Source organism: Rhodnius prolixus, unplaced genomic scaffold (assembly GCF_049639745.1).
Source record: "Rhodnius prolixus isolate KJV_2025 unplaced genomic scaffold, Rpr scaffold_6, whole genome shotgun sequence".
Lineage (NCBI taxonomy): Eukaryota > Metazoa > Arthropoda > Insecta > Hemiptera > Reduviidae > Rhodnius > Rhodnius prolixus.
In genome coordinates, this window is record NW_027411634.1 from 28,722,257 (window position 1) to 28,746,401 (window position 24,145).

The 24,145-nt window shown below is 30.6% G+C and overlaps 5 protein-coding genes across 12 annotated transcripts in view; 3 read left to right on the forward strand and 2 right to left on the reverse strand.

Annotated features, from left to right (window-relative positions):
• Positions 1 to 1,909, forward strand: part of LOC141461126 (peroxidase-like) — a 48,263-nt gene extending 46,354 nt beyond the window's left edge. For all 3 annotated transcript variants that reach the window (XM_074141855.1, XM_074141854.1, XM_074141856.1), the window contains one exon: positions 139 to 1,909. In XM_074141855.1, the coding sequence (XP_073997956.1) occupies positions 139 to 223 (85 nt within the window). In that variant the 3' untranslated portion in view covers positions 224 to 1,909. The remainder of the gene's footprint in view (positions 1 to 138) is intronic.
• On the reverse strand, positions 1,393 to 10,916 carry Dnaaf5 (Dynein axonemal assembly factor 5). 2 transcript variants are annotated; one of them, XM_074141853.1, is made up of 12 exons: positions 10,777 to 10,916; positions 9,877 to 10,539; positions 9,246 to 9,429; positions 8,959 to 9,104; positions 6,969 to 7,204; positions 6,706 to 6,900; positions 5,765 to 5,915; positions 4,406 to 4,558; positions 4,070 to 4,252; positions 3,111 to 3,368; positions 2,833 to 3,027; positions 1,393 to 1,909 (listed from the first exon to the last, which is right to left on the reverse strand). In XM_074141853.1, exons 2-12 carry the CDS (start codon positions 10,499 to 10,501, stop codon positions 1,464 to 1,466), a joined length of 2,772 nt encoding a protein of 923 aa, XP_073997954.1. In that variant the 5' UTR covers positions 10,502 to 10,539; positions 10,777 to 10,916; the 3' UTR covers positions 1,393 to 1,463. The 2 variants fall into 2 exon arrangements, with proteins under 2 accessions (XP_073997954.1, XP_073997953.1); XM_074141852.1 differs by lacking the exon at positions 10,777 to 10,916 and having other exon boundaries at positions 9,877 to 10,559.
• A 28-nt stretch (positions 10,917 to 10,944) lies between these two features.
• Positions 10,945 to 14,314, forward strand: LOC141461127 (ribosome biogenesis regulatory protein homolog). The gene is made up of 7 exons (XM_074141857.1): positions 10,945 to 11,238; positions 11,308 to 11,560; positions 11,625 to 11,756; positions 11,832 to 11,936; positions 12,019 to 12,150; positions 12,647 to 12,762; positions 13,861 to 14,314. The coding sequence occupies exons 1-7, from the start codon at positions 11,090 to 11,092 to the stop codon at positions 14,000 to 14,002; spliced, it is 1,029 nt and encodes a 342-aa protein (XP_073997958.1). The 5' UTR covers positions 10,945 to 11,089; the 3' UTR covers positions 14,003 to 14,314.
• Positions 14,315 to 15,262: 948 nt separating this feature from the next.
• LOC141461129 (uncharacterized) lies at positions 15,263 to 17,333 on the reverse strand. Of its 2 annotated transcripts, none has more exons than XM_074141859.1 (3): positions 17,199 to 17,333; positions 16,061 to 16,248; positions 15,263 to 15,994 (listed from the first exon to the last, which is right to left on the reverse strand). In XM_074141859.1, exons 1-3 carry the CDS (start codon positions 17,290 to 17,292, stop codon positions 15,782 to 15,784), a joined length of 495 nt encoding a protein of 164 aa, XP_073997960.1. In that variant the 5' UTR covers positions 17,293 to 17,333; the 3' UTR covers positions 15,263 to 15,781. The 2 variants fall into 2 exon arrangements, with proteins under 2 accessions (XP_073997960.1, XP_073997962.1); XM_074141861.1 differs by lacking the exon at positions 17,199 to 17,333 and adding an exon at positions 16,361 to 16,381 and having other exon boundaries at positions 16,061 to 16,243.
• Positions 17,334 to 17,549: 216 nt separating this feature from the next.
• On the forward strand, positions 17,550 to 24,071 carry SC35 (SR family splicing factor SC35). 4 transcript variants are annotated; one of them, XM_074141864.1, is made up of 5 exons: positions 17,550 to 17,731; positions 18,689 to 18,832; positions 18,936 to 19,073; positions 19,424 to 19,486; positions 20,077 to 24,071. In XM_074141864.1, the coding sequence occupies exons 1-4, from the start codon at positions 17,550 to 17,552 to the stop codon at positions 19,425 to 19,427; spliced, it is 468 nt and encodes a 155-aa protein (XP_073997965.1). In that variant the 3' UTR covers positions 19,428 to 19,486; positions 20,077 to 24,071. The 4 variants fall into 4 exon arrangements, with proteins under 4 accessions (XP_073997965.1, XP_073997966.1, XP_073997963.1 ...); XM_074141865.1 differs by having other exon boundaries at positions 23,974 to 24,071; XM_074141862.1 differs by lacking the exon at positions 17,550 to 17,731 and adding an exon at positions 17,819 to 18,108.
• Positions 24,072 to 24,145: the final 74 nt, after the last annotated feature.

Genomic DNA, 24,145 nt, shown 5'->3' on the forward strand with positions numbered 1-24,145 from the left:
TTCCCAAACCAGAAAATACAAGTACATAATCTAACTTTTAGCATTGTAGATTAGAGCAACTCAACTTTTGAGAAAATACAGATTGTTCTTATTTTTTTTAAATTAATATTCTAAAATATAATAATATACTTTTTACAGAAATCAAAGAGTTGCCTGTAGAAGTCAGAGTATTCCATCCATGGATCTGAGAGCCTGGATTAATGAAAGGCCTGGAGTTAACTAGATGCGAATTTAATAAGATATAATATAAGAAGTGTGTGATGAAGTATTTATCTGGATTAAAAATAATTCTAAATGGAATTAAAATCTTAAAATTAAGCCGGATAACGGTGATCCGAATTTTTGAGATTAATGCTTCTATTCCGTCAGTATTTAAAAAGAATTTCTTCAAGGTGTTTTGAAAACAGAAAATTTCTTTGCATAATTTGGTTACTTTTAGGAAACTTTAAAAGCTTAAAATTTCAAATTGAAGAAATTGGCTGAGTTTAACAGTTCGTCTTTCTACAAATAGTCAAATTAAAAGAGAATTATTTTTTACAAATAGTGACAAAGCTCAAAGATTGAAATATGTTGAGAGTGTTTACAAATGAAATGAAAAAATATAGCAGCAAATTGTTCAATAATTAAACTATCAATGAAAAAATATTATTCCTTATCACTGTAAACATATAACCCGATCTCCTAAACAAAAACTTACTGTTTAAACAGTCAAGTATAAGGGTTGATCAAACGGCGGAAGGTACACAAATGATCGACTACCCAACATTTCATTCATACTTCATCTCGAAATTCCAGCCATTTAGCTCAGAAACGCTTCAGAAAACGTTCAGAAAAGCTTATGTGTTTTATTCAAATTTTATAACAATTATATCATTTTATCAATTTTATTGCATTAAATTTTCATTAATATTGTTTAGAATTTAGATGTCGCAGATCCTTATGCTGGATATTTTCATCTACAAAATATTTGTTCAGTAAAGTTAGCACCCAATTAACTTAGATTGGAACAGAAGGTATTAAACTATTCATACACGGGTTTTTAAAAAAATAGCAACTTTTGTTGGAAAAAGATAAGGATTTTACAGAAACAAATATATCTACAGAGATCTTATTAAGCGTCAAGTTTCGTGAAATGAACAATGCGAACGTGGGCTAGAACTAATAAATAAGTGGGGAGATCCACAGTTCGAGTCCCAAGTCTTTTGCTATTTATTGATAGTAATGTGAGGGCTTCGACTACGACTATTTGACTTTTAATATGATAGACACACAACAAAGATTTATAATTTTGTGTAATGTCTTGAAGAAAGAGGAAACAGGACCTTTCTGATAAATATGTTTCTGATATCTTATTTCAGGAAATCTATTGGTTCTTTACACATTACAAAAATGTCTGTTAAAAAAAAAAACTACGCATTTATTTCAGCATAAAGTACAGAACTAGTGATTATTCGACAATAATTTTAGGAATCTCCATCGCCTAAATGAATCAGTTTCTCAGATTCAGATTTGAGTTCTTTTTTAACGTTAGAACTGATTTCATTAAAATTAAGTTCTTGCCTTTGATCAGAGTTGCTTTCAACTTGGTCACTTTTATTTATGTCAATCAATTGATTTGATTGTTTCCCTAAATCTAGTTTACATAAATTATCACTTAATTGTAGTCCACAATCATTTACAATTTTTGAAACTTCCAGTTTTTGATCAGTCTTGATCGTGTTACATAAGTCTTCATTTATAACCTCAGAGCCTTCAGATGTTCTCTTGGATTCTTTGTTACTTAAGTCTTTTAATGTCTCTTCAAGAGATGTTGTTAGACGTGCTAATATTTCTTTGTCTCGGAAATTTTGTACTAGCAATTTTTCTCGGAGCACTGCTGGTTCAATTTTTCCAATACTCTCTAGACAACCTGAAAATTTGATGTAATATTTGAATCCGCAATAATGTCAATAAAAAAAAGCAAAGTAATGCCCACGTTTATAGGCGGGCTTTTCGTCCAACTACCGGTAGGAGGTGTCGTGGAGGAGGCGGCTAGAAAACGTCCTTTCCTACATATTCCGCTTTAAATAAAATCCAAGGCCTAAGCCGATAATCTAACTGTGTACCACAATTCATATTACTTTGCGCGCCTCGCCTCGAATCGCTGGGCTACCTTGGCGCCTTAATAGTGTCACTATTTGAATCTATTAGCAATAGTATTGTTTTAACAAATAAATGAGGGATTTCTATTAAACTGAAGGCAACGTGTTGAAATATTATACGGTGTACATTTTAGTGATGTCTTTTAAGCGCAAATCTGGGATCACCTCCTAAACATTTACTTATTGGGTAGCCTTTGCATTGATTTTGCCGTTGATTATGTATTTCTCAGTCGTATATTGGCAAGAGAATCTTCTAGGGGCAAGGAAATTTATCAGAAAATATACTCAAAATAAAATCCTCAGTACTACACCACCTATATATACAAGATTAATTGCTACGTTATGCTCGCCATGCTTAAGAGCTTAGGTATTATTGGCTTTCTGAGTCCTTGTGAGGTGCAAAAAGCAGCCACCGTGCTAAAAGAAGTTATGTTGATCTGCCTTTCCATAATAAATTAGTGTACTGCTGCTGCTCTTCAACTATTTTGGCGCATCGACTGTTAAGGCATACATTATTATTATTTTATTTATTCAACGGTTACGGCCATACTTCTCGCATTATTGCTATCACAGTTTAAAGTTCGTCATTATCTGAGACCATTGCCTTTTTTTAGTGCTCTGCCAGATTATTATTATGATTAATTTAAGATTGTAATTATGAATTAAATACAGGTATACAATCTTTACTTACAGAAAACTTTTTCTCTAAAATCTTTCTCCGCATCATCAAGATGTATAATTAGAGTTTGATATGCAAAATCCAGTAGAGCTTTATTCAAATAATTATTTAATTCTTGAGTTAAATGTGCTTCATACAGGTTCTGAATACATTTTATGGAAAGTTCTCTAACCTTTTTGTCACAATCGTCAAGTCTCTTTAGCACATCTACAATAAATACAAGTGAAACACCATTATAAATAGGTAAGATTAAATTAAAACAAAATAATATCTTGACATGATTAACTTACTAGTAATCAAATTTGGATATGTTTCATTATCATGAAAATCAATGTTGTTACAGATGGCACTTATACAAAGTAATCCAAGAATTCTAGTCTTCTCTGCAGGATCTTCAATTAGACCTTGCAGTAAAGGTGGTATATGAGGTGGAATTTGCAATTCTAATTTAAAAGTTGTTAAAATTAAATACAGCGATGTACTAGCAATAGTTCTAATTGCTTCTGCACACTGGCCAGGATACCATTTCAATTGCATAGGTAGTAAATCTAAAACATATATTACCTCAGAAAATTAAGTTAAACATAACGCGAAGTTAAACTTAAAAAATTGCATCACAAGTATTTTGCCTAAATAAATAATTCTTGAAACATTATTTCCCATAGGAAAAAGTGATTATTTCTTCGGGATGTTGACGTCACTCCAGGTATCTCAACCTAACAATACTTTTCTGACACTCCTACACACACTGTATTCATGGGAACTTGTTTGATACCTGATGCGTGCAATTATTTGGTATATCGAAACAAGGAATATTCAGCTCATCTTCAGACTTACTCCCTTAGACCTATACAATGTAGTTTATGGATGCGCAAAATTTAACACAGGCTAAATCTTTGAACACCATCATGGAATGTATTGAGTCTCAGTGAATTTGGTTTAGAAGACTAAACCATCCTCGATTTTTTTATGACGTGCAATTGTAAAAATAGTGAAATAATTAAGACCGTATTGGGTGATAATTTATTTTCGGACAAAGAACAAAGCTAGACACAACGACTAGCAAATATTATCACTCTTTCCACAAATGCACTTTTATTTCACATATTTGTAAAAAGTGAGCAATGTCTTGCAGAACCTTATTTGATTGATACTTTTTTAACATCTATCACCAAACGAAAATATTCCCGAATATTATTAGCTGAGACAGAAAATAATATAAAAAAAATACTATACATTATTAACTTACCATCAAGCATTGCATTTGAAAATTTCTCTTTTATTTCACTTGTAGGTAATGTAATTTCATGATCTTTAATAATTTCATTAACTGCCATATAAATTTTTAACTTAACTTCAGGTTCAGATTTTTCCGATAATGCATCTTTCAATATTCCCAAAATTTCTAGGAACCTAGTCGAAATTATTTCTCCTAAAAATTGGTACGCAAACAGATATTAAACTGTGTAGATTAACTATTAAAATACATCATTATGATAAATTGAAATTATTTTATTTATTTATTTATTGTGTTTGTGGTCTTAACAATATTTATCAAATAGAGTTAAAATCAAAGGTTGATTACCAGTACGAGTGGCCATTGCGTAGAAAATAAACTGTTCATGACAATGTACTGTCCATGTGGGTTCCTTCAATGAATTTAATAATGAGCCACAAAACTTATCGTAAGTTTCACTTTTGTCTCCGCCGGCTAATTTCACAAACTCTTCGAGAAGTTCTTTAAAACAAGAAATTGTTATTTATTAACATTATATCATACGCTAAAACTAAAGGTACAGTAATAAGAAATCAATAGAGCATCTATGTATCTTATTAAAGAATATTTCGTTGATCTCAGAAGGCACTTTCTATCTTTTTACTTGCTCCAAGTATCGTTTTCCTTTAAGGTCCAAGATTAGAAGGCAATCTATGAATGATTGCTACAAAAAATGGTTCAATCAACAGGCACTATATATTTTAAATTGTAGTACTTCACTTTACTACAACACTTTATTACGAACATATTTTCATACTGACATAGTACCAAACTTTTCAAAACTAGTTTTCAATGGAGATAGATGTTGTTTTATGGACTCCTTTGCACTGCCGGCCTCCAGACAATGTTATTTCGTTATAAAACTGTCCATCACCAGACAGTGAGCTGTAAGAAGCCCATTGGAAGAGAAAATCTAAGGGTCAGCAGCTGGATTCGAACCCGGGACCTCCGCATGGGAATCCAATACGCTAACCGCATAGCTAATCCCTCCCCCCATTAAAAATAGTAAACTAAATGTATCATTAGAATATTTCAAAACAAGGAGAAAGCTTAAAATTGGTATTTTGTTTTGTGTCAACCGAAAGTGCCATTTTGCTTATGCAGTGTTTCATTTATTCCGAGATTATTTTGAAAATAGCTCCAATGATTTTTTTAAAACTTTCTAAATTATTGCTCTCATAAATTACTCTCACTTTTATCTCAAGATTTATTCATGCCTAAATTCACTCTATAATATAAATAAATGATGTTGCTTTTACTAAGCATCAAATCTAAATTTGAAGAAAAATCTCAGAAAAAGTTATTGTTAAGTGTTATGAAAAAATCATTGTCAGTATTATAATAACAACTTTTATTTTTCTGAAAACAATGTTTTAAAGGTTATGGGTGCGATAGTTAAGAACAGCCGTCTGGACTGGACGGTGGCACAGAAAAGGGGTACGTATGGTAATTTCACATTTAATTAAATGAAGAAATTTATGACACAATCAACATAAGGTCGTTGCTGGAAGAAATCTGGATAGCGTCAGTAGATAATATATGACCCAAAGGCATTTGTAAAAATAGGTATTTCAAAAAATTTTGTAACACGAAATAGAAAATTGCATATATATACATATATATCCTGACCTTTTCGAATCAATAAGATGAGATACTAATCAAGTTTACCTTCTGCTCTGTCAATGAGTGTCTGACCTTCAGCAAGCCCTATAACTCCTATAAGGGCACAAAAAATATCTTCACCAATATCAAGACAATCTTCTTGGCAAGTTTTGAGCACTGATGATATTACTTCCAATAAAGCCTCTTGATCTTTACCCTAAAAATGTTATTAGCCGGTCAAATGTAAGCTAGAAAAAGTTGGTTAAAGTGAAAATAAACTGGTGAAATACAAGCTAGTAAAAAGGTACAGTGGCAAAAAGTAGAAAAGAACAGTACAAAAAAAAATTGTAAAATAGAATAGAAAAAAATAGGTTTCATGAACATCATTATCTCTGTAACAGTTCAGATTTAGAACACTTTTCAAATTTAGAAACGTTTCATAGAGAAAATGCGTTTCTAAATAAGAAAATTAAAGTTATTATTTATTCAAAGGGAAGGGATTAGCTCAGTGGGTACTCTGGATTTCAACGCGGATTTCCCGGGTTCGAATCCTGCTACTGGCCTTTAGATTTTCTCTTTCTAGGAGCTTCTTACAGCTCAAAGTTAACGGATAATTCTAGTATTCTTGAAAATGTCTTTTTGCAATGAGGCCACTTATTTTTTTTTCAGCAACCATTTAAATACTGATGGGCAATCCCTTTAGTTGACATTATCAGTTAAAAATTTGCATGTGTATTGGCAGGTTGCCGTGTTCTAGCAAGGAGTGAAAACAAAAACTAATATTTTAGAAATAGTTTTAGTTTACCATCTTTTATCCAGAAAAATCTTTAATTAAAAACAGTCAGCGTCCTAATTCCTATTTTTATGATTGTCTATTTATTCTTCCGATACAAATAAATAGACAATAAGTCTACTAGAATAACAAAGTAATGCAAGAAGAGTGAATCTGAGAGTATTTTCCATACGAGATTTTTAGACTTACATTCATAAACCCTTATAAACCATACCTTGAAAGTTCTACCGCAAAAAGTAGTAGCAACTTTCGGTAAATGTTCCCTTAAATCTTCTCTTTTGGAACCGCTTATTACGCTAGCAATTACTCTGCGTTCGCCTTGATTTGCTTCTTTCATATATTCCACAATTAAATCGCAATAAACTTTTGGTGGCACAAAAAAGCCCATATAATATGCCGCCAATCGTACCTTAAACAAAAAGTTACTATGAATTAAATTAACATTTATAATCCAGTTATTACAAACAAAATACTTACAAATGATACTACAGCAGGAACTTCATTATCCATTGCTGCTTTCGACATAGGGCCAATTATTTTGTCCATTTGCATCGTGATGTTTTGTTCAGCATGTAAAGTTAACTGGCTGAGAAGTTGGGCTGCTTTAACTTTTACAAGGGCAACCCAATCACATAATTCTTTTCCAATAGCTTGTACAAACTTACCGCATTCTCTTTCTATTAATATTCTACAACCCAATCCTGGACGCTGCACTTTACAACAAATAAAATTATTCCATTATATCACTTATTAAGAACTTTGTAACTTTAATAACACTTTTAGATGTGGACATAAATCTCTGACATAATTCTGATTTGGCAAACCGTTCGAACTAAGAGGAACTCTCAGAATAGTTTTCATCGAGACCTAGAATGCTGATATTACGGTTAAAGTTGTTGAAGCTAGAGGAAATCACTAGCTCTACATCTTTAAATGATTGAAAAACTTCTCAAACAAACCACTGACGTTATTTTTTTATATCTAAGCACTCTGAAAAACCCAAACATCCTAAACACGTAAGAAATACATTATTGCTCTTTTAGGTGGCTGACCCAATTGAAAGAAATTCTTACTGTTCAAGTCAATAAGAAGCACCGTAAAAAACTTGAAGTCTTGAACTTGATACTGCCAATATCCTTATCAATTAAAAAAAAGATCCTTCAAGAAAATAGCGTAAGTACAACCGCGCTCAGAATAGATTCGGCATTGTTCTTCAAGAATCACCGATTAGAGTTCAACTTATTATTATTAGACCTTAAACTATTAAATACAATTTTACAGGTAAGTTGATTAATGCAATACCGCGGTATTTCGTCGGTTCAAAGGAACTCCTTTCTCAAGAAAGGTATGCATTTTCAACTCAGTTATGAACATAATGTAACATGCTGATCCTTTAATGCACTCCATATGTAGAAATGTCGGAACCATGGCTTAATAATGTTTTACAGTAATAATAACATGTAATTTAATGCAGAATGAAGGCATCTGTAAAATTTATGTATATGTGTGAATGAATGAGCTGTAACTTGCTTCATATGGGAACGCTAAACCCAAATAGTTACACCCATCAACTAACTATCTCTACAGGTGCTAAGTAAATTGAGGGAAATAGTAGGTCCACATCCGCCGATAGGGGAAAATTAAATCTACAACTACTCATAGTTCAAACTCGTCCTTATCGACATCAATTTTCATTATCACTAACTGCTTATGTCTCTTGAATTTTTGCTTTAATATTATTCAGATCTGATGGAGGCTGAAAATCTGAGATAAGGCCTTAAGAATAACGAAAACTTTCTTTTTCTTTCTTTTAAATGAACTGAATTATCACCAACTTCTAATTTTATTTTATTCATCACCTGTATAAGTCTATAATAAATAATCAGAAGCAATGATAAAATATTCGGCAAAAATAAAATATTTTGAATTCAGAACAAGGACTTTATTAAAAAAAAATTCAAAAGAAGAAAGTTTTTTCAAAGGTCTTTTGCCGTACCAGTACTTGCAGAGAGTAATTCAAAGATAGCTCGAAAATAATTACTCCCCAATTATTAAACATAATCATTTGACAAATTATTTTTACTCAATAATTGCAAATTATAAAAGAGATAAAGCGATTTTTTTTTTAATTTGTGTGCAATCTTTAAAAAAAACGTAGTAGCCGTTTATAAGAATATTGCGAATTGAGAAAAAAAAAAATCATTCAGTAGTCACACTACTTATGGTGGGTGAATTTTGAGCTATACTTTCTTGTAGAATCAGGGATAGAACCACAGAAATGGCTAGAATTTCTCGAACTTGAATTACTTTACCGCCCGCAAACCTATGGCTTAATAAAATGAAATGCTATAAAACAAACAAACAAAAAAAATGTAATCGATTCAGAAATTTGGCACTTTTTCATTTCTTTTTGGTAGTAAGTGCAGGTTAAAATAAAAAACAGCATATTTTACAAAAAGTTAAATACCTCCTGGAGGATAATGAGGCAAATTAGGAGGTTCGTAGTCCATTCTATCTTTATATTCTCTTTCATTTTCACGAACATACTGATTCCCAGCCTTATCCCAAAGTGCCTTCGCTTCTTGTGCAATATCCTCACATTCATCTGTTAAACTAAAAACTAACTTTTCAGAAAATGGTCGTTAATTAATTTAAACTACTCATAGTATCATAAGGCTAATAAGCCATTAGAAGATCAATTGATGTATTATTTTGAATATACTTAGAATATATTGTATATTTTGTTATTTATACCTTGTAAGAATTAATGGTAGCAAATTTGAAAAAAATGAATATCTATCCACAAGTTCTAACATCCAATGTCCAACTAATTTCGTAATAGCCATTCTTACAAACGGAGAATCATCAAGAAGGCGCCTTGATACAGGATTTATAAATTCTGTCAAAAATTTATTATCACCTTTCAACATAGTCCATTCTGAAAAATAAAATATGCCTATTCACGCGTGGAATATTAATATACACAATGATAAAACCCAAGCAATCATGCATGACAACTCTACGCCACCAAATTGCTTTTTGCAAATATATAATCGAATAAATAATTAGAGAAATGTACTTCACACGTTAGCACAATAGTTCAAAAATGTAAAGAGCTAGTAGTTCAACTTTTTTATCATTCTTATGTAAATAGAAACTCCACAGTGAGAGTAGCCCAGAAAATATTATAGTACTCTTAGGACCGTACTACGTTGCAGTAAAATATGCGAGACGAAGAGATTGCTGAGTGCATGTTGAATTAAATCAATTTAAGAACTTGAATTTAAGTGTAACAAAATTATCTTCGGTTACGGAACAGGTCATGAGAGGTCTATTTGGAATTATTTAATACAATTTAGTACAACATAGTCAATTATTTATTTACCTATAGCTTCAATAGCAGCAACCCTTACTCTCCAATGCTGATGTAAAAGATTATTAGTGAGAGGTTTTATACATTTCTTGGTGTTCTGAAAAAATTCATAAGGAATAGAATTTGCTAGGTTAATGAGACAAGCACAGCTTGATTTTTTAACATGAGGTGCATCATCGTCAACCAGTTTCGAAAGAATATCCACCAAATCTCCTGCGTAAGGTGCAATGTCACGTTCATACTTTTCGATTAATAATGCAATAAATTTCACAATAAAATTACGAATTTCTTCTGAATGCTCATAATCTTCTGGTCGGCAGACACGGCTGTGTATTGCAGGTATTAGTAACGTTAAGTACGTTTTATCGTTATCAAGACGCTTTACGAACTCGTACGTTATTTGTAGGGCTTGATCTCTACATGATTCTGTTGAATCTTGTAAACTAATTCTCAGTACTCCTGCAAGCCTATGGTACAATTCTACTAATTCGTTACCTGAAGATGCGTTGAGCGTATTTTTTATTTCTACAAAAGCCTTCTTTTTTGCATATTTATCACTGCTCTGAAGTATGTTAATTAGTCGCTCTAAGGTATGAAATCCTATGAGAGTGTTTGGAATTTCTTCTGGTGACAGCATTTTTTACAATTCAAGCATTACCAAACTTATCAAGTATCCTAGCAACAGTAATTGGTTCGATCTGTTATTTATCTTAATAAAATAAAAAATTTAACTTGTTCTACCATTACAATAACTACTATACACAATTATTTTACAGAATTTACTAGATTACTGAACAAGATTGTACAAGTATTTATACATGTAACGTCTAAAGTATCAATAACTTAAAAAATTAAGATGCTACTCTTTTACAATGATTCAAGAATTTTTCTGATGGAACGATAGGAGCATACCTTGATTAATTTAAGAAAAAGATATTTCCAAATTTTGATAAATTCCTTAGTTTTAAAATATTAAATCTATCAAGTGTGATCACATTTGAAAGTCACTGAGAAAAATTAATGCTATCGAACTGTCAATAATACATCATCTGAGCTACAAAATTTACAAAGCATATCCTCATCATTCCTAAATGTGAAATTAAATGCATTGCAACCAAGTAACCTACAGTTACCTTCTTACACGTTAACCTTCTACCATGCTTGTTTCTTTTTCTTGAAGCTTATAGGGTATTGGTTTAGTCGTGCGTAAACAATTTCTTTCAACATGATTAAAAGTAATGTTAATGTTATTAAATTTGAAGATACTCAAGATCCTTCAAAAAAAATTACGGTGAATAAAGTTTTAGACGTGAAAACAGACATAGCAATTTTACTTGCTCTTGATACGAATGAGCTTGATTCAAAGAGATTGAGGTAATTTTTTATTTATTTCCCCCCCAAAACTATTTTCATTTAATATTAATATTTCTATATAAACGCCAGGGAAGAAAAAGAAGCATACCTGAAAGAAATAGCAAGAGACAATACTCAAATTTTGATTAATTCTTTATGGGATCTACCGACAGAGAGATATGAAGGCAGTATTGTAGCAAAGCTTCCAACACCAACTTACATTTTGCCTAGAGAAAAACCAGTACCTGTTCCAAAACCTCCAACTAAATGGGAATTATATGCAAAAGAGAAGGGGATCAAAAATGTTAAAAAAACACAATCCGTCTGGGATGATATATTGAAGGTAAGAATATCGGAACTTAATTTAAGCCGGGTATCGTTTGGAGTAATGTTAGTGAAATTTTCAGAAATGGGTGCCCAGACATGGGTACAAAAAAGCAATGGCAGAAAAGGAGAAAAATTGGATTATTGAAGTTCCAGATAACGTAGATCCATATACCGATATGTTCGAAAAGAAAGCTGAACAAAAACAAGAAAAGGTGGGTTTTTGAGTGCATATTACTTAATAATATAATGTGCTTGTTATAATTGATATTTTTGTAATTTAAACTTAGGTGGCTAAGAATGAATTTCAACGCCTTAGAAATATTGCTAAAGCTAAGAAAATAAAGGTCCCGTCAATGGGATTACCTCCTACAAATAAACTCAGTTCTACACAGGTAAAATTCATTCTAACAAACGTAGGTTCTAATAATGTATTGGATACTAATAAACTATTTAAATGTAACAAAAAAAAATTAGTTAAATTCTGCTGCCAATATTGCCAATATTTCTACTGCATCATTGGGAAAATTCCAACCAAAATCAAGCAAAGAAAAACAATTATCAAAACACAGTATACTCCAGCAGAAGAAAAGAAAACTACCTTTACTTGTAAGTATTATAACGAATAAAAGTTTTCTGTCTAACGAATGATACTTTGATTTGCTATTTTACTGAAATATGCTTTCCGACAATAGAAGCGGAGAAGTAATGTTGCTCCACTATATTTATTGTATATTATATGCACCCACTGAACAAAACATCAACGACTGCTTGTTTTTCAGTATTGATTTTAAAGTTAGGGTTTTCTATATACATAAACTGATAAATTAACAGGTTGTATGGAGTACACAATGAATGAGGACATTTATGAAATACTCCCACTTCAAAAGTAAGAGTTTAACATAATAAGGTATTAGTAAACATCAAACGAAGAGGGTCTTTGGAATTCTTAGTATTTTTTTATTTATACATCTTTTTAGCAGTCAGTGAAAATGTAATGTTTTCCCACGTTAGAATTTTATTATATTTCTTAACTTTGTATTATTCAAAAATTCATTTCAGATAGTTTTTTGTTTGAAATTTAGTTTAATTCTGTATTTTTAAGAGCGCTGAAGAAGAACGTAAAAGAAATGCAAATATAGTTGATTCTATATTAAAGAAAAAACCAAGGCTAGATCTAAATAAGGCAGTAAATCGTGAAATACATACTCAAGAAACAATGTAAGTATATTTTTTAGTCTCTGTTCCCCCCCCCCCTGGGTTATCATAATAATCAATTAGCGTCTTACAGACGACGATCTTTTAGATCAGACTTTTTTTTACTTAATTTTTTCCATTGGAATATGAACTGTTCAAAAAATTAATAATGTAACTTTTATATATAAAGAAGATTGCAATCGGTGGACACAAAAGCAAAAGCCTTGCCATAAAGCTTGTACGACAAACTTGGCAGTTGACTTTTTGGAACTGAAAGGAACATTTTAAATTCTAACTGTTGTTTCCTCACAATTTGGATTTAGAACCTAAATTTGCACGTAAAAGAAAATGTACTGCCAATGTAAATGAATATAATTTGCATTCAACTATTGTGAGCTTCTGTAACGTATTTATTTCCTCTAAATTTGGCACACAAATTAAAAGTACTTCAGGACGAAAATTAATTGGCTTTAAGTGTGACATAAGAAAAACGCTCAAATAGGGAGATTAACAAATTTTCGGCTGGAAGAAATTTTTGAACATTGATTGGACCTAAGTTCTGAAGTAAAAATCCTAGCTTTTTCTTTTCTGATATTTTTGAATATTATTATAATTAACAATCTATACTTGTTTCTTAAATTCACATAGAACTTATATACCAGATTTTTGCCACCAGGTTTTAGGCTGTACATTTTTTAAGGTTTTTGTGGGAAAAAAATAGACAATTTTTTATGATATTAATGAAGGGTTTTTTCAGTCTAAGAGATGAAATTTTTTATGTTTGCCTAAAAATTGTTAAAATTAAACTTCTTGAAGAGGATAAGATCGTAGCTTGTAATCAAGGCTGTTAGAGCCTCGATAGTAAAAAAGTTTTATTTTTATAATAATGTTTGTTTTTTTCTTTTAAATTATTATTATTATTATAGCGACTTAATTTTTTTTTATTTTCTTTCGTTTCTGACGGGTTACACTAGTAACCAACTGTACATAAGTAGCAAGAGAAAATAAAAAGTATTCAGACCGCCCGAGTGTGTTTAATTTAGTCTGTTGCTAAAGTAAAATCACTCGTTTTATTTTTAAGTGTCCTAGTATTCATTCACTACATTTATATTCCTGTTATAGGGCTTCAGAGAATAAAAAACAAACCAAAAAAGGAAAGAAAGGGAGTACCAAAAATAAAGGAAAGGGTAGCAAAAAACCAAAAGCTGGCAAAGGTAATCGACAATTTCACAAATCCAAAATTGGTGGTAGGAAAAGAAGATGATTACGCTAATGTTATTACTTTATTTTAAAATAATTATAGTTGTTTTTTATTCGTTTTAATTTTTCACCTAATCAGACCTACATAAATCGGAATAATAAAACTGGTTCCTAAATTCTTTGAATGTTTCTAACATTCATGTTTGTATAGCATTCTATTCAATCTGCGGGCCAGAATTTTATAACACTATATTTAGACTATTGTCTTGTTTACCTGAACAACTGAGATTTAAGTTTTTTATTTTTAAATAGTTTACAAATCTTCAACTCTTATTTCATAAGATGTTTCGTTTATCATTAAAAGTTTAAAATTTGATGTAAAGTTCTATTCATCAACCTATAAGCTTATAACGTATTTTGTTTCCTTTTGTGTTTTATTATTGCTCTACATTTCGGGTATCCCTGCCCTTCATCAGGAAGAAGAAAGTATTTACGAAAAATAAGCAGATTTACATACATGTACATACAAGTTTATAACTTATAAATACTTTATCGCGATAAAAATAAAATAAGTAAACAATATTTCCATAAAGACTGCAGCATGGGCATGATGATGCCTGATGAGGAGCTTCTGGGAATTTTAAAGTTAAATTATTTATGAGGTAGGTTTGGTGCAGGGGTTATGATGACCGCGGACTTTAAGCAGGAGATCATCCTCAGTTGTATTCTCGTGTGTAGTAGGGGTTGGTATTCGTGATAAAAATGTTTGTAGTCAAGCAAAGCCCCCTGACCACACTTATTTGGCAATAGGCATTAGTCTCGCCTTCCATTTCGGCTATTTATTTACGTTTTGTTTAGTTATGATGTACAAAATAAGAAAAATTAATTAATACATGAGACAATTAAATTCACTAAATACCTTCTGTGAAATATATTTATAGTTTATAAATATTTACTGATCTTTTCTTGAGTATAAAGCTACTGATAAATGGCACCAAGGTACTACATAAGTAAAGCAATAATCAACGAAATTTTTCCATGATTAAATCTGTCCGGTAGGTTGATGGTCAAAAAGTGCCAGAACGTTGAAAAACACCCAATTTTGACAATTGTTTTCTCTATTTCTAAAAAGATAAAATTTCCAATTTTTTTTTATAATATAGGGCAAATCTTCCTTTATAACTGTAATTTTTTGTAACATCCAAGATTTAATTTAATATATGCGATAAAAATGAACCTTCTCCTGATGAAATCCTAATTTTTATCAAATTATTCCCGTTTGCTATTCCCAGATTTATTGTCAGCAGGTGAGGAAAAAACAATATTAATTTGGTAAATAGACTTTTATTGAATTTCATAAAACTTTTTAAAATAGAGTTTTTCATAATATCAATCTCAACATTTGTATTTTATTTAGAATGTTTAAATGCCGAAAAGGGGCAGGATTAGAGGATATCAGTACAAATTAATATTATTAGTAATATATTTTTTTCTGCCTGTCTCAATGATCGTTACTTTAGCAGACAATCTCTAAACCTGAAGCAGGCTTGAATATTACCTCGTAATCCGAGGAAGTCTTGCGTTTCACGAAGACGAAGAAAAAAGAACAGCTTCTGGATGCCATTCCTTCGTAGTTAATAAAAAACTAAGCATTCCTTTAACAGAAAGAAATGAAAATACTAATCCAGCATAATCCTTCAATATCTATCGAGCTGTATTGAGAGGAGTTCTATTAAAATGTTGCTGAGTATAATTCAAAGGCAAAGTTTCAATGTTACAAATCATTAGTATTTTACATTTAATTTCAAGATTCCAAAAGAGCTTTTATTTAAAAAAGAGATTGTTATTGTTCATTGGGAATAGTCCATCCAAGTTCGGGTTTCTCGGCTACTGCCATGTATATTAGAGCACCACGTCCGGGTATTGGTTTTGCTGCCACATAAGTTCTTCTATCGTTCGACCACATACTCGTATAAGTAGATGATTCTTTTCCTTCCAACAGTAATTCATCTAATAAAGGGGTTTTGAAGGTTTCATCCATCTTTGTGATTTCTTCCTTTAACATACATTTGAAGCAATCACTAGAGGATAATGCTTAAACACAAAAGAGTAAATAGATTACCTTAATTTTTTGTTTTTCTTTAAATGAAAGCTGTTTACTCTTAGGATGCTCTAGGAATCTCAGCATTACTGATCGCTTCATTACTTCAAGAAGTTTTTTTAAAAAGTGATTTCTGCCTTTCTTAATACCAACATCATTAGTTTGAAGATTCACTAATCTTCTCATCCAATTGAGGGCTACAGCCTTTTCTAGGACAAATATAATATTTCAGCTATAAACAAGAATTAATATTCTTATTAAAAAATTTCTGCAATATCTTATTAGAAAAAGAATTTAACTTGAACCTAATGAAGACTATACCATGGAACTGCAAGTTCAATGTTCTTATTCATTTATAAATCTTAAATGCCTATTTTCATACATATGTACCTCTGCATAATTGCTGAAGAAATTCTAGTTATTTTCAGGTAAAAAAATTTGAGAGGTACAGCTGGAAAAAGAAGTGCCTATTTATTTTGGCGTAATGATCCTCTTTTCAATTCTCAAAGTAAGAGTCTAGTAAATCATATTTTTAGAGAGAGCTAAAACAAGATTAAATAGAGAGTGAATGCAACTCATTGATTTGAAACACCTAAGTTGTGGTAAGTTAAGAACTGTTCCCTTTCGTTTCAGGCAGTCTTTACAGAAGTATGTTGTGTTCCAAAAATAAAAGAAAAATTCTCAAGCTTATTATTTTGATAAATTCCTGGAGTTCAGATTTCATATGAAAAATACATTTATTAAACAATTTTCATGATGTACTAAACAAAACAATTAAATACATACAATGTCTAATTTAGTAATACTAAATTTAGTTATTCTTCCGAATGACTGGCTTGAAAAATTCTGACGAAAACTTTGACTATTTTAATTTCTTATTTAGTCTTATAAGTATAAGGCTTAATACAAAATATTTTTGTTATGAGTATTTTGAGGATCGTGAAAGGTAAAAAGAAACCATTTAATCGTTAATGACTGTAAAAACAACTTCAGTTAATTCCAGTCAATTATGCAACGTATAAAACCGCATTTTTAAAATAACCATTATATTTTCTTTGAAAATACAATTAGAAGTATAAGTTGATGACAATTTTTCAAAATTTGCTTTGAAAATGTATCGATATAATATTTAATGAAAAAAAGTTTAGTTTTAACATACCTTCCCCAATCAGTTTTTCAGCCAGAAATGATGCACATTGCATATTTAATGTAAATTCATCGTCAAAAATTTTAAAAGAAATATTGTTTGCCATCCTTTCTTTTAATGAAGGAAAAAAAATTAATACTAATGAACAAATTCAAATTTAAAAGTATGATTAGGGATCATCACGCAAAAGAATGGCATTGGGTTTTGGCTTAACCACTTTAGTCAAATTTTGTTTTGTTTTCGTTATGGTGTTAGTGTTACTAAGTTCGCGTGTTATTTGCTCCTTAAAGCATAGTTACTTAAGAAACTACTTACTCTAGTTGGTAGTACGTAATTTTTAAACAAATTTTGTGTTTGTTTAGAATGAGTTACGGCAAAATTCCTCCTAGAGTAGATAGTATGGTCTCCCTTAAAGTCGGTAACATAACCTATAGGACAACTTGTGATGATCTTAAACATGTTTTTGGTAAATATGGACATGTTGGTGATGTGTATATTCCTAAGGATAGATTTACAAAGGAGAGCAGAGGCTTCGCTTTTGTAAGGTAAAAGAAAAGATATTTAAATACTTAGGTCTAGTGCCATCTTGATTTACGTAGTAATTACGTGCTTATGTATCCGGTTTCTCAACTTTGTTGTGTTTGTGATCCGCCATCAGCCGCCATTGGTAACTCCTGCTTGGCGTTGGTGTAGTAGAATTCCCATTTGTTTCTTTACATTTGTTTTTTACCGTTCTCAAAATGAGTTACGGTCGTCCACCACCACGAATTGATGGAATGGTTTCTTTGAAAGTTGATAATCTAACTTATCGCACAACGCCAGATGATTTGAGACGAGTTTTTGAAAGATGTGGTGAGGTTGGAGATATTTATATACCTCGTGATAGGTTTACTCGTGAAAGTAGAGGATTTGCTTTTGTAAGGTAAGTATTTGGTTTACTGGTTTATTTGCTTAACATGTGGTCTTCTTTATTTCACTGCAGTAATTATTCTGTAACTATTTATATATTAAAAATTAAGCCATTCCTGTTACGAACATTAGATGTGACTTTTTATTTATTGATGTTTTAATTATTCTGCTTCGTTACAATAAAAGTTCTAAGAAAAATGTACTTTAAATTTATGCCTGTTCCAATTCTGTTTCTCTAGGAAACTTAGGTGGTGGTTGCTATATTGGGGTAGTTTTGTAAAACGTTTTAAGGTTATTGGTAATAATTCTCTCTTACTTTGGTAAGTTCATTATCCTCTTATTAGTCCACATATTGACTGAAAGAATTTTGATCCAATCTAATGTTAGAGATGTTATCCTATTATTAGGGAATTTTAAATAAGGAAACGCTCGTTTTAAGAACTCAGTGAACAGAAAAAAAAAGGCCGTTAAAATACTCCCGACAGTGTGAAAATATTTTTCTCTTGTTTAATTGGTAATAATAAAATGAATGTTCAAGAATGATCTAGTGACCTATTTAAAGTTTTTGATATAAACTTGATTATTTTTTACAGATTTTATGACAAACGCGATGCTGAAGATGCACTAGATGCTATGGATGGTCGTATGTTGGATGGAAGGGAGTTAAGAGTTCAAATGGCCAGATATGGTCGTCCTTCATCCCCTTACAGACGCGGTGGACGATCTGCTCGTAGAAGGTAAGTACCTAAACAAAATATATAAAAATAATTTATTGCTCTAAAGTATGATCAACAATTTTTCGAATGTTTTGTTTTTTTTTTAATTACACCAAACTTGTAGACGAACCCGTAGCAGGTCAAGATCTCGCTCACGTTCCCGAAGGAGGTCATACACTAGATCTCGTTCGAGATCAAGGTCTGACAGTAAGAGTTCTAGAGGACGGTCCCATTCGCATTCCAGATCTCGCTCAAGATCGCGGTAAGTTTATGCTAATGTAAAGTTCGCCCTTAGTAGTTTCCTTAGCTCCCAATTAAAGAACTGTATTTGGTATTTCAAATTTTTTGATGGTTCTAGATTTAATATGATCGACTTTTCAAATGTATTTTTAATAAAATATCTAGCAGCATCTCTTCTCATCTGAACAAAGAAACGAATTTGAGTATATATACTTTCTTTTAAAACTGGAACTATCTTGATAAAGATATTATTTACCGTTTTTAGAAATGTCGCGACAAATGCAACAAATTTACTCATTAAAACTAAGAATTATAAAAGTGACGGAATGTTCCATTTATATTAAAAAATTAATGTTGCTCTTTCTTTTGCAGATAATTTATTTTTTATTGATGAACTTTCAAGAATGATACATTTGGAATGAACATTTTATTAAGGTAGGAATATCTCATTAAATCTTGGATATTTTTAATTTTTTGTTTTAGCCTCCTTTCAAGACGTTTTGAGTGTTTAAGATAATTTTTATTATTTATTATTCCATATTGTCATTTTCTTAATCGTAAATTTGTTTACTGTATCCTGTTTTATATTCGGCATGAGATGCCATTGTGTTTTATTTATTACAGAGTAGATTTAATTTTGTAATACTTTTTGTAAAATGTTATTAGAAAGTATACTAGGCTAAAAATCTGACAATTCCTAAGTGTATTTAGAGCCTTTTTATTTTATTTTTTTAAGTAGTTACTCTTAAATCCTTTTGAAAATGATTTCATTTCGCTAATTGTATTTTGTTGAATGTTGGAAAAGTAAGTCTTAATAAAAGACCGCAATCACTTAGTCATTGTCAATTTGCAACGGGTATACTCTCTCGTAATTTTTTTCATACTTTTTTTTTTAATATTGTGATGTAGAATTTTTTTTAGTAATAATTATTATTTCTTTACGATATTAATGTTAATTATTGAAATTAATGAGTGTTTCTTTTCATGTGGGTTGGTTGAACTAACATATATATTTTGGGGCGCAGGAGGTGTTGTGAGAGGGCATAAAGAGCAGAGTTGTTGCCGTTTACTGTGCGCATGTGAGCAGTCTCGGCTAGCGCTGTTCGCTGTTTCCTGTTTGCTGAAGCAGATTGCAGACACTAAAGCTTTACTTCCTTGCCGCGGAACAATTACTATAGTTTTTTTTATTTTTATTTTTTATTAAAAAAAAAAGTCATCAATTTATTTTAAATGATTAATACTTTCTATATTTTTTTTACTTTTCTCTACTTTTAATCGCATCCGTGAATAGAAATTATGTGAATTAACCATCGTTTTTTTAAAAAAAGATATACATTCTTTTTTAAATAATTATAAATTTAAATAGAATCGTCTGATATGTTCTTTAAATCATATCATTCACAGAATAAGATTACCTAGGCCCACTTCTTCACGCATAAAACTGTCGTTTATGACATTTATTGGACAATATATCTCCATAATTAAATATTTATTAAAGAGACGTGTAATTAGCCTATACTAAGGACCAAAGACTAGCCAAAGCAATTTATTTTCTAGTTTTGTAAAGTAATTTTTTTAACTGAAATAGTTCGTAATAGTCACACAATCACTCGTGGTCCTAAATTACAAAATAATTACATTAATTTATTTCATTGATTCGCTTATTTTCTTTTTTAATAGTGCTATTATTTTATTACTAATTAATTTTTGTCCAAATAATATACGTCAAATCCTATTCGCATTTTTTTTCTAATTTATATCATAGTTCGGTCAACATGCGGATAAAAATGGGGGAAGCCTGGAGGATGTTTCATTGAATTATTCTGAATGTCAGCTTCAAGCTACCATTCAGTCCAGAGACCCTCTGACGCTTCGGCTGACATTTGGCAATCGGCTTTTTTTGGCAAGCTAATCTTTATAGAAACTGGTGATTGAAAATTCGGTCAGTGAAAGATTAAAAGCTTGGTGTTTCCAAAAATACGTGATATAGAGTCTTATCTTTACCTTGAAGCAAATTGATTGCTTCGTCATTTTTCTTACCCTTCGATAGTGTAATTACCTCCGATCAGAGATTGCGCAGCTATTAATTTCATTTTCATGCTTAGTCTTTCTACCATAAACTATCTTAGTTAATTGTAGTGAATTTATAGTTTCTAAATATGAAAGATGCAACTTTTTGGAAATGAAGAATAGTAAAGAAGGGAACCAAATTGTTTGATTCGGATTGTATTTGTAAGTTATTCCATATGCATTGACGAAATAGCTACATTATTACAAAATTCATTATACATTTTCATAGCATTTGTAATTCAAGTATTTTTGAGTCCAAATGTCTCAACTATAGTTTCATGCAATCAAGAAGCTGTCATGAACCCTCTTAGAAGATGGTGGTATGTTTCGATTTTATAAAAAGACGTTATCGTCAACTAACGAGAAGATCCCAAAACGTAATTTTTAAAATTAATGGTTTTTAACTTGATTTTCGTTCCCCTTACCTTTTCTCAGAAGAAATGTTTCTTATTTTAACATTAAAGTAAGAATATCTAAAGACCTAAAATTTAATCGCCGTTGTATTCTGTGGGTGGTTCCTTCGCCACTTATTCTATTTCTGTCAAACGGTTACTAAATTAATTGTAGTAATTGATTTAATGAGAACTATGCACTAGATACAAAATTATTTTTTATTATTATTTTTTTTAGAGAACAAGGCCGTAATTATTTTTTTAAAAAAACAGTATGTTATGCTACCATAAACAGTCATTTGTGAATGTTAAATGTTTTGCATTAATTGCGCGCTTATTGGAGATGTTCGATCGTACAACAAATGAGATATGCAGCTCATATCGCACAAATTCGTCATATGAGAACTATTTACCTAATAATTAATTTCATTAAAAAATTTAAAATAAGTTTCACGATATTGTGAGATAACTTTTTATAATGGTTTCAATTCTGCTACTGTATTTACTAACAGTTCAACTCAGAATTTGGTAGAGGGAATTCTTTCCTACCCCAGAAACAATTTTTTTTTTTTTTTCTCAATTCTTGTTCCTTCTTTGGTCTCTCTTTATGAAAAATTAGGCATTAAATTTTCTGGTATGTCTGTAAAAAAAAAAAGGGAATATGGTTCGCTAGTATTTTTTCGGAAGAAATACATCCTTGCATCAGCGATTTTCCCTGTAAAAATGTCGAGAAAAAACGTAACGTCCTATTGTACCAGAATTTGGTAAGTAATAAAGTCTAATAAATAAAATAAAACCAAAAAGTGATTTATTTTCTGAGTAATTTTTAAATTAAAATTTATTCCACTTTTCTATATGTTAATTTATATATAATTTTTTTTAATTAAAGTATAATATATTTTATACTTGCTGAGTAAATTATAATTCTTGATGCTCGGGTTGCGATTTTTAAAAACGAAAAATTTTTAATACGCAAATTGTTTTTGTTTTTGTAGCACCTTCAGCTACAAATTCTCAGACATTTATTTTTTATTGAGATAGAGGTAACAGCGGCGAATTCTTTAGGCTTGGTGATACTTAGTTCGGTCTTTCTCGGTCCACATTGTGTGATGGGGAAGAATTAGTTCATCAAGGAATGTAAGAAGAAGATTCTCCTCTTTCTCTTCATTGATCAGTTTAAACATTTCATACTTTTGAAGCTTTGTTTATTCATAATCTGTTGTTATTTATGTTTTTTAGTTTTGTCCACTTTTAATAGCTGGTTGTTGAAGAACATTCAAAAGTAGAATGCATTTACTCTCTTCAGCTTCGTTGCTTAAAATATTGTAACAAATCTAAAATAGGCCTTACAAAGTTTATTATCTTTGTTCTGGAAAATTCCCAAGAATTAAATGGGAGAATGACTTCACCTACGTGGTTTGTTAGAAGTATAGAAGATTCCTTCAGAAGAATCAAAACGCAGTTTCTTGGCCTAATCGAATGTTCAGACGAAGAGGCCGAAGAACTTAAATATTTTATTTCTCACTTTTATTTTATTTCTTCAAGATGGTTTTTGTTGTCCTTGAACTTCTGTACCAGCTTTCGGCAAAGTAACTCGTAAATTTTAATGAAAATATATTTAGACAGAAATTAAAATAATTGCTCTAGTATCCATTTAATATGTACAGTTTATAACAATGTAAAACGCATTGTTAGCATCCCTCACCAAGGATCCTACCCTCAACTATTGAGAAAGTAATAAAAATCGTATTTCTTGATAGGAATAACTGCTTAAAAGAGATCGCTGGGGGAGACGTGTTGCTGTGGAATTTGAAAATTATCTCGAATTTAAATTCAAGTTTTTTAAACCAATCATTTAGTCCTTAAGATTCGAGTTTCTAAGAGTCATATATTAGCTTATTAAGTTTATTACAAGCTATTTAGCTTTTGTAAATTTAATATTTCAAATAAATTTTTGTTTAAAAAAAAATGCTCCCGGGTAAAACTTAAGTAATTAATGAATGAGAAATATTCTATTTGGCATTTCTATCCTAATTTTTGTAGCATCTTTAGTTATTTTTATACAAATCTTCCGTTTCTATGTTCATTTAATGTCTTATCGACATAAAGATGATCTGTACTAAGTCAAGGGAACAAATTTGATCGAAAAGTGCAACTTCAAAAAAATGTCTGCAAATTATTCCTGCTGGTACTTAAGAATGTTGCAGTTGCTGGTCAGTGTATATTTTCCTGTTTAGTTTTTAGTTTTATTTATTTTTATTTTTTTCCCCCTAATAAAAATGTAGCTCCTAATTTAATATTCAGATTTTTTTTTTATTTTTAATCACCGCTAAGCTCTTCAACAAAGGACGGCCATGGTTAATTTTTTTCTTTATTTTTATTTCAATTTTTTTATGTATTTAAACATTGATATAATTATTTTTAAACAATTTGTTCTAATTTATTAATTTTTGTTTTCAGATTTCCTGGACTTCTCATTATCTTAGACTTCTCTTGGTATTGTACAATATGACATTTAAAAAATAAATTAATAAGAAAATAAATGTTTTAATTGTAAATGGGAGTTTTTTTTTTACCCTTAATTTTTCTAAATTGAATTTGGCGGTCGTTAGAAAGTGGTGGGCGAATCTGG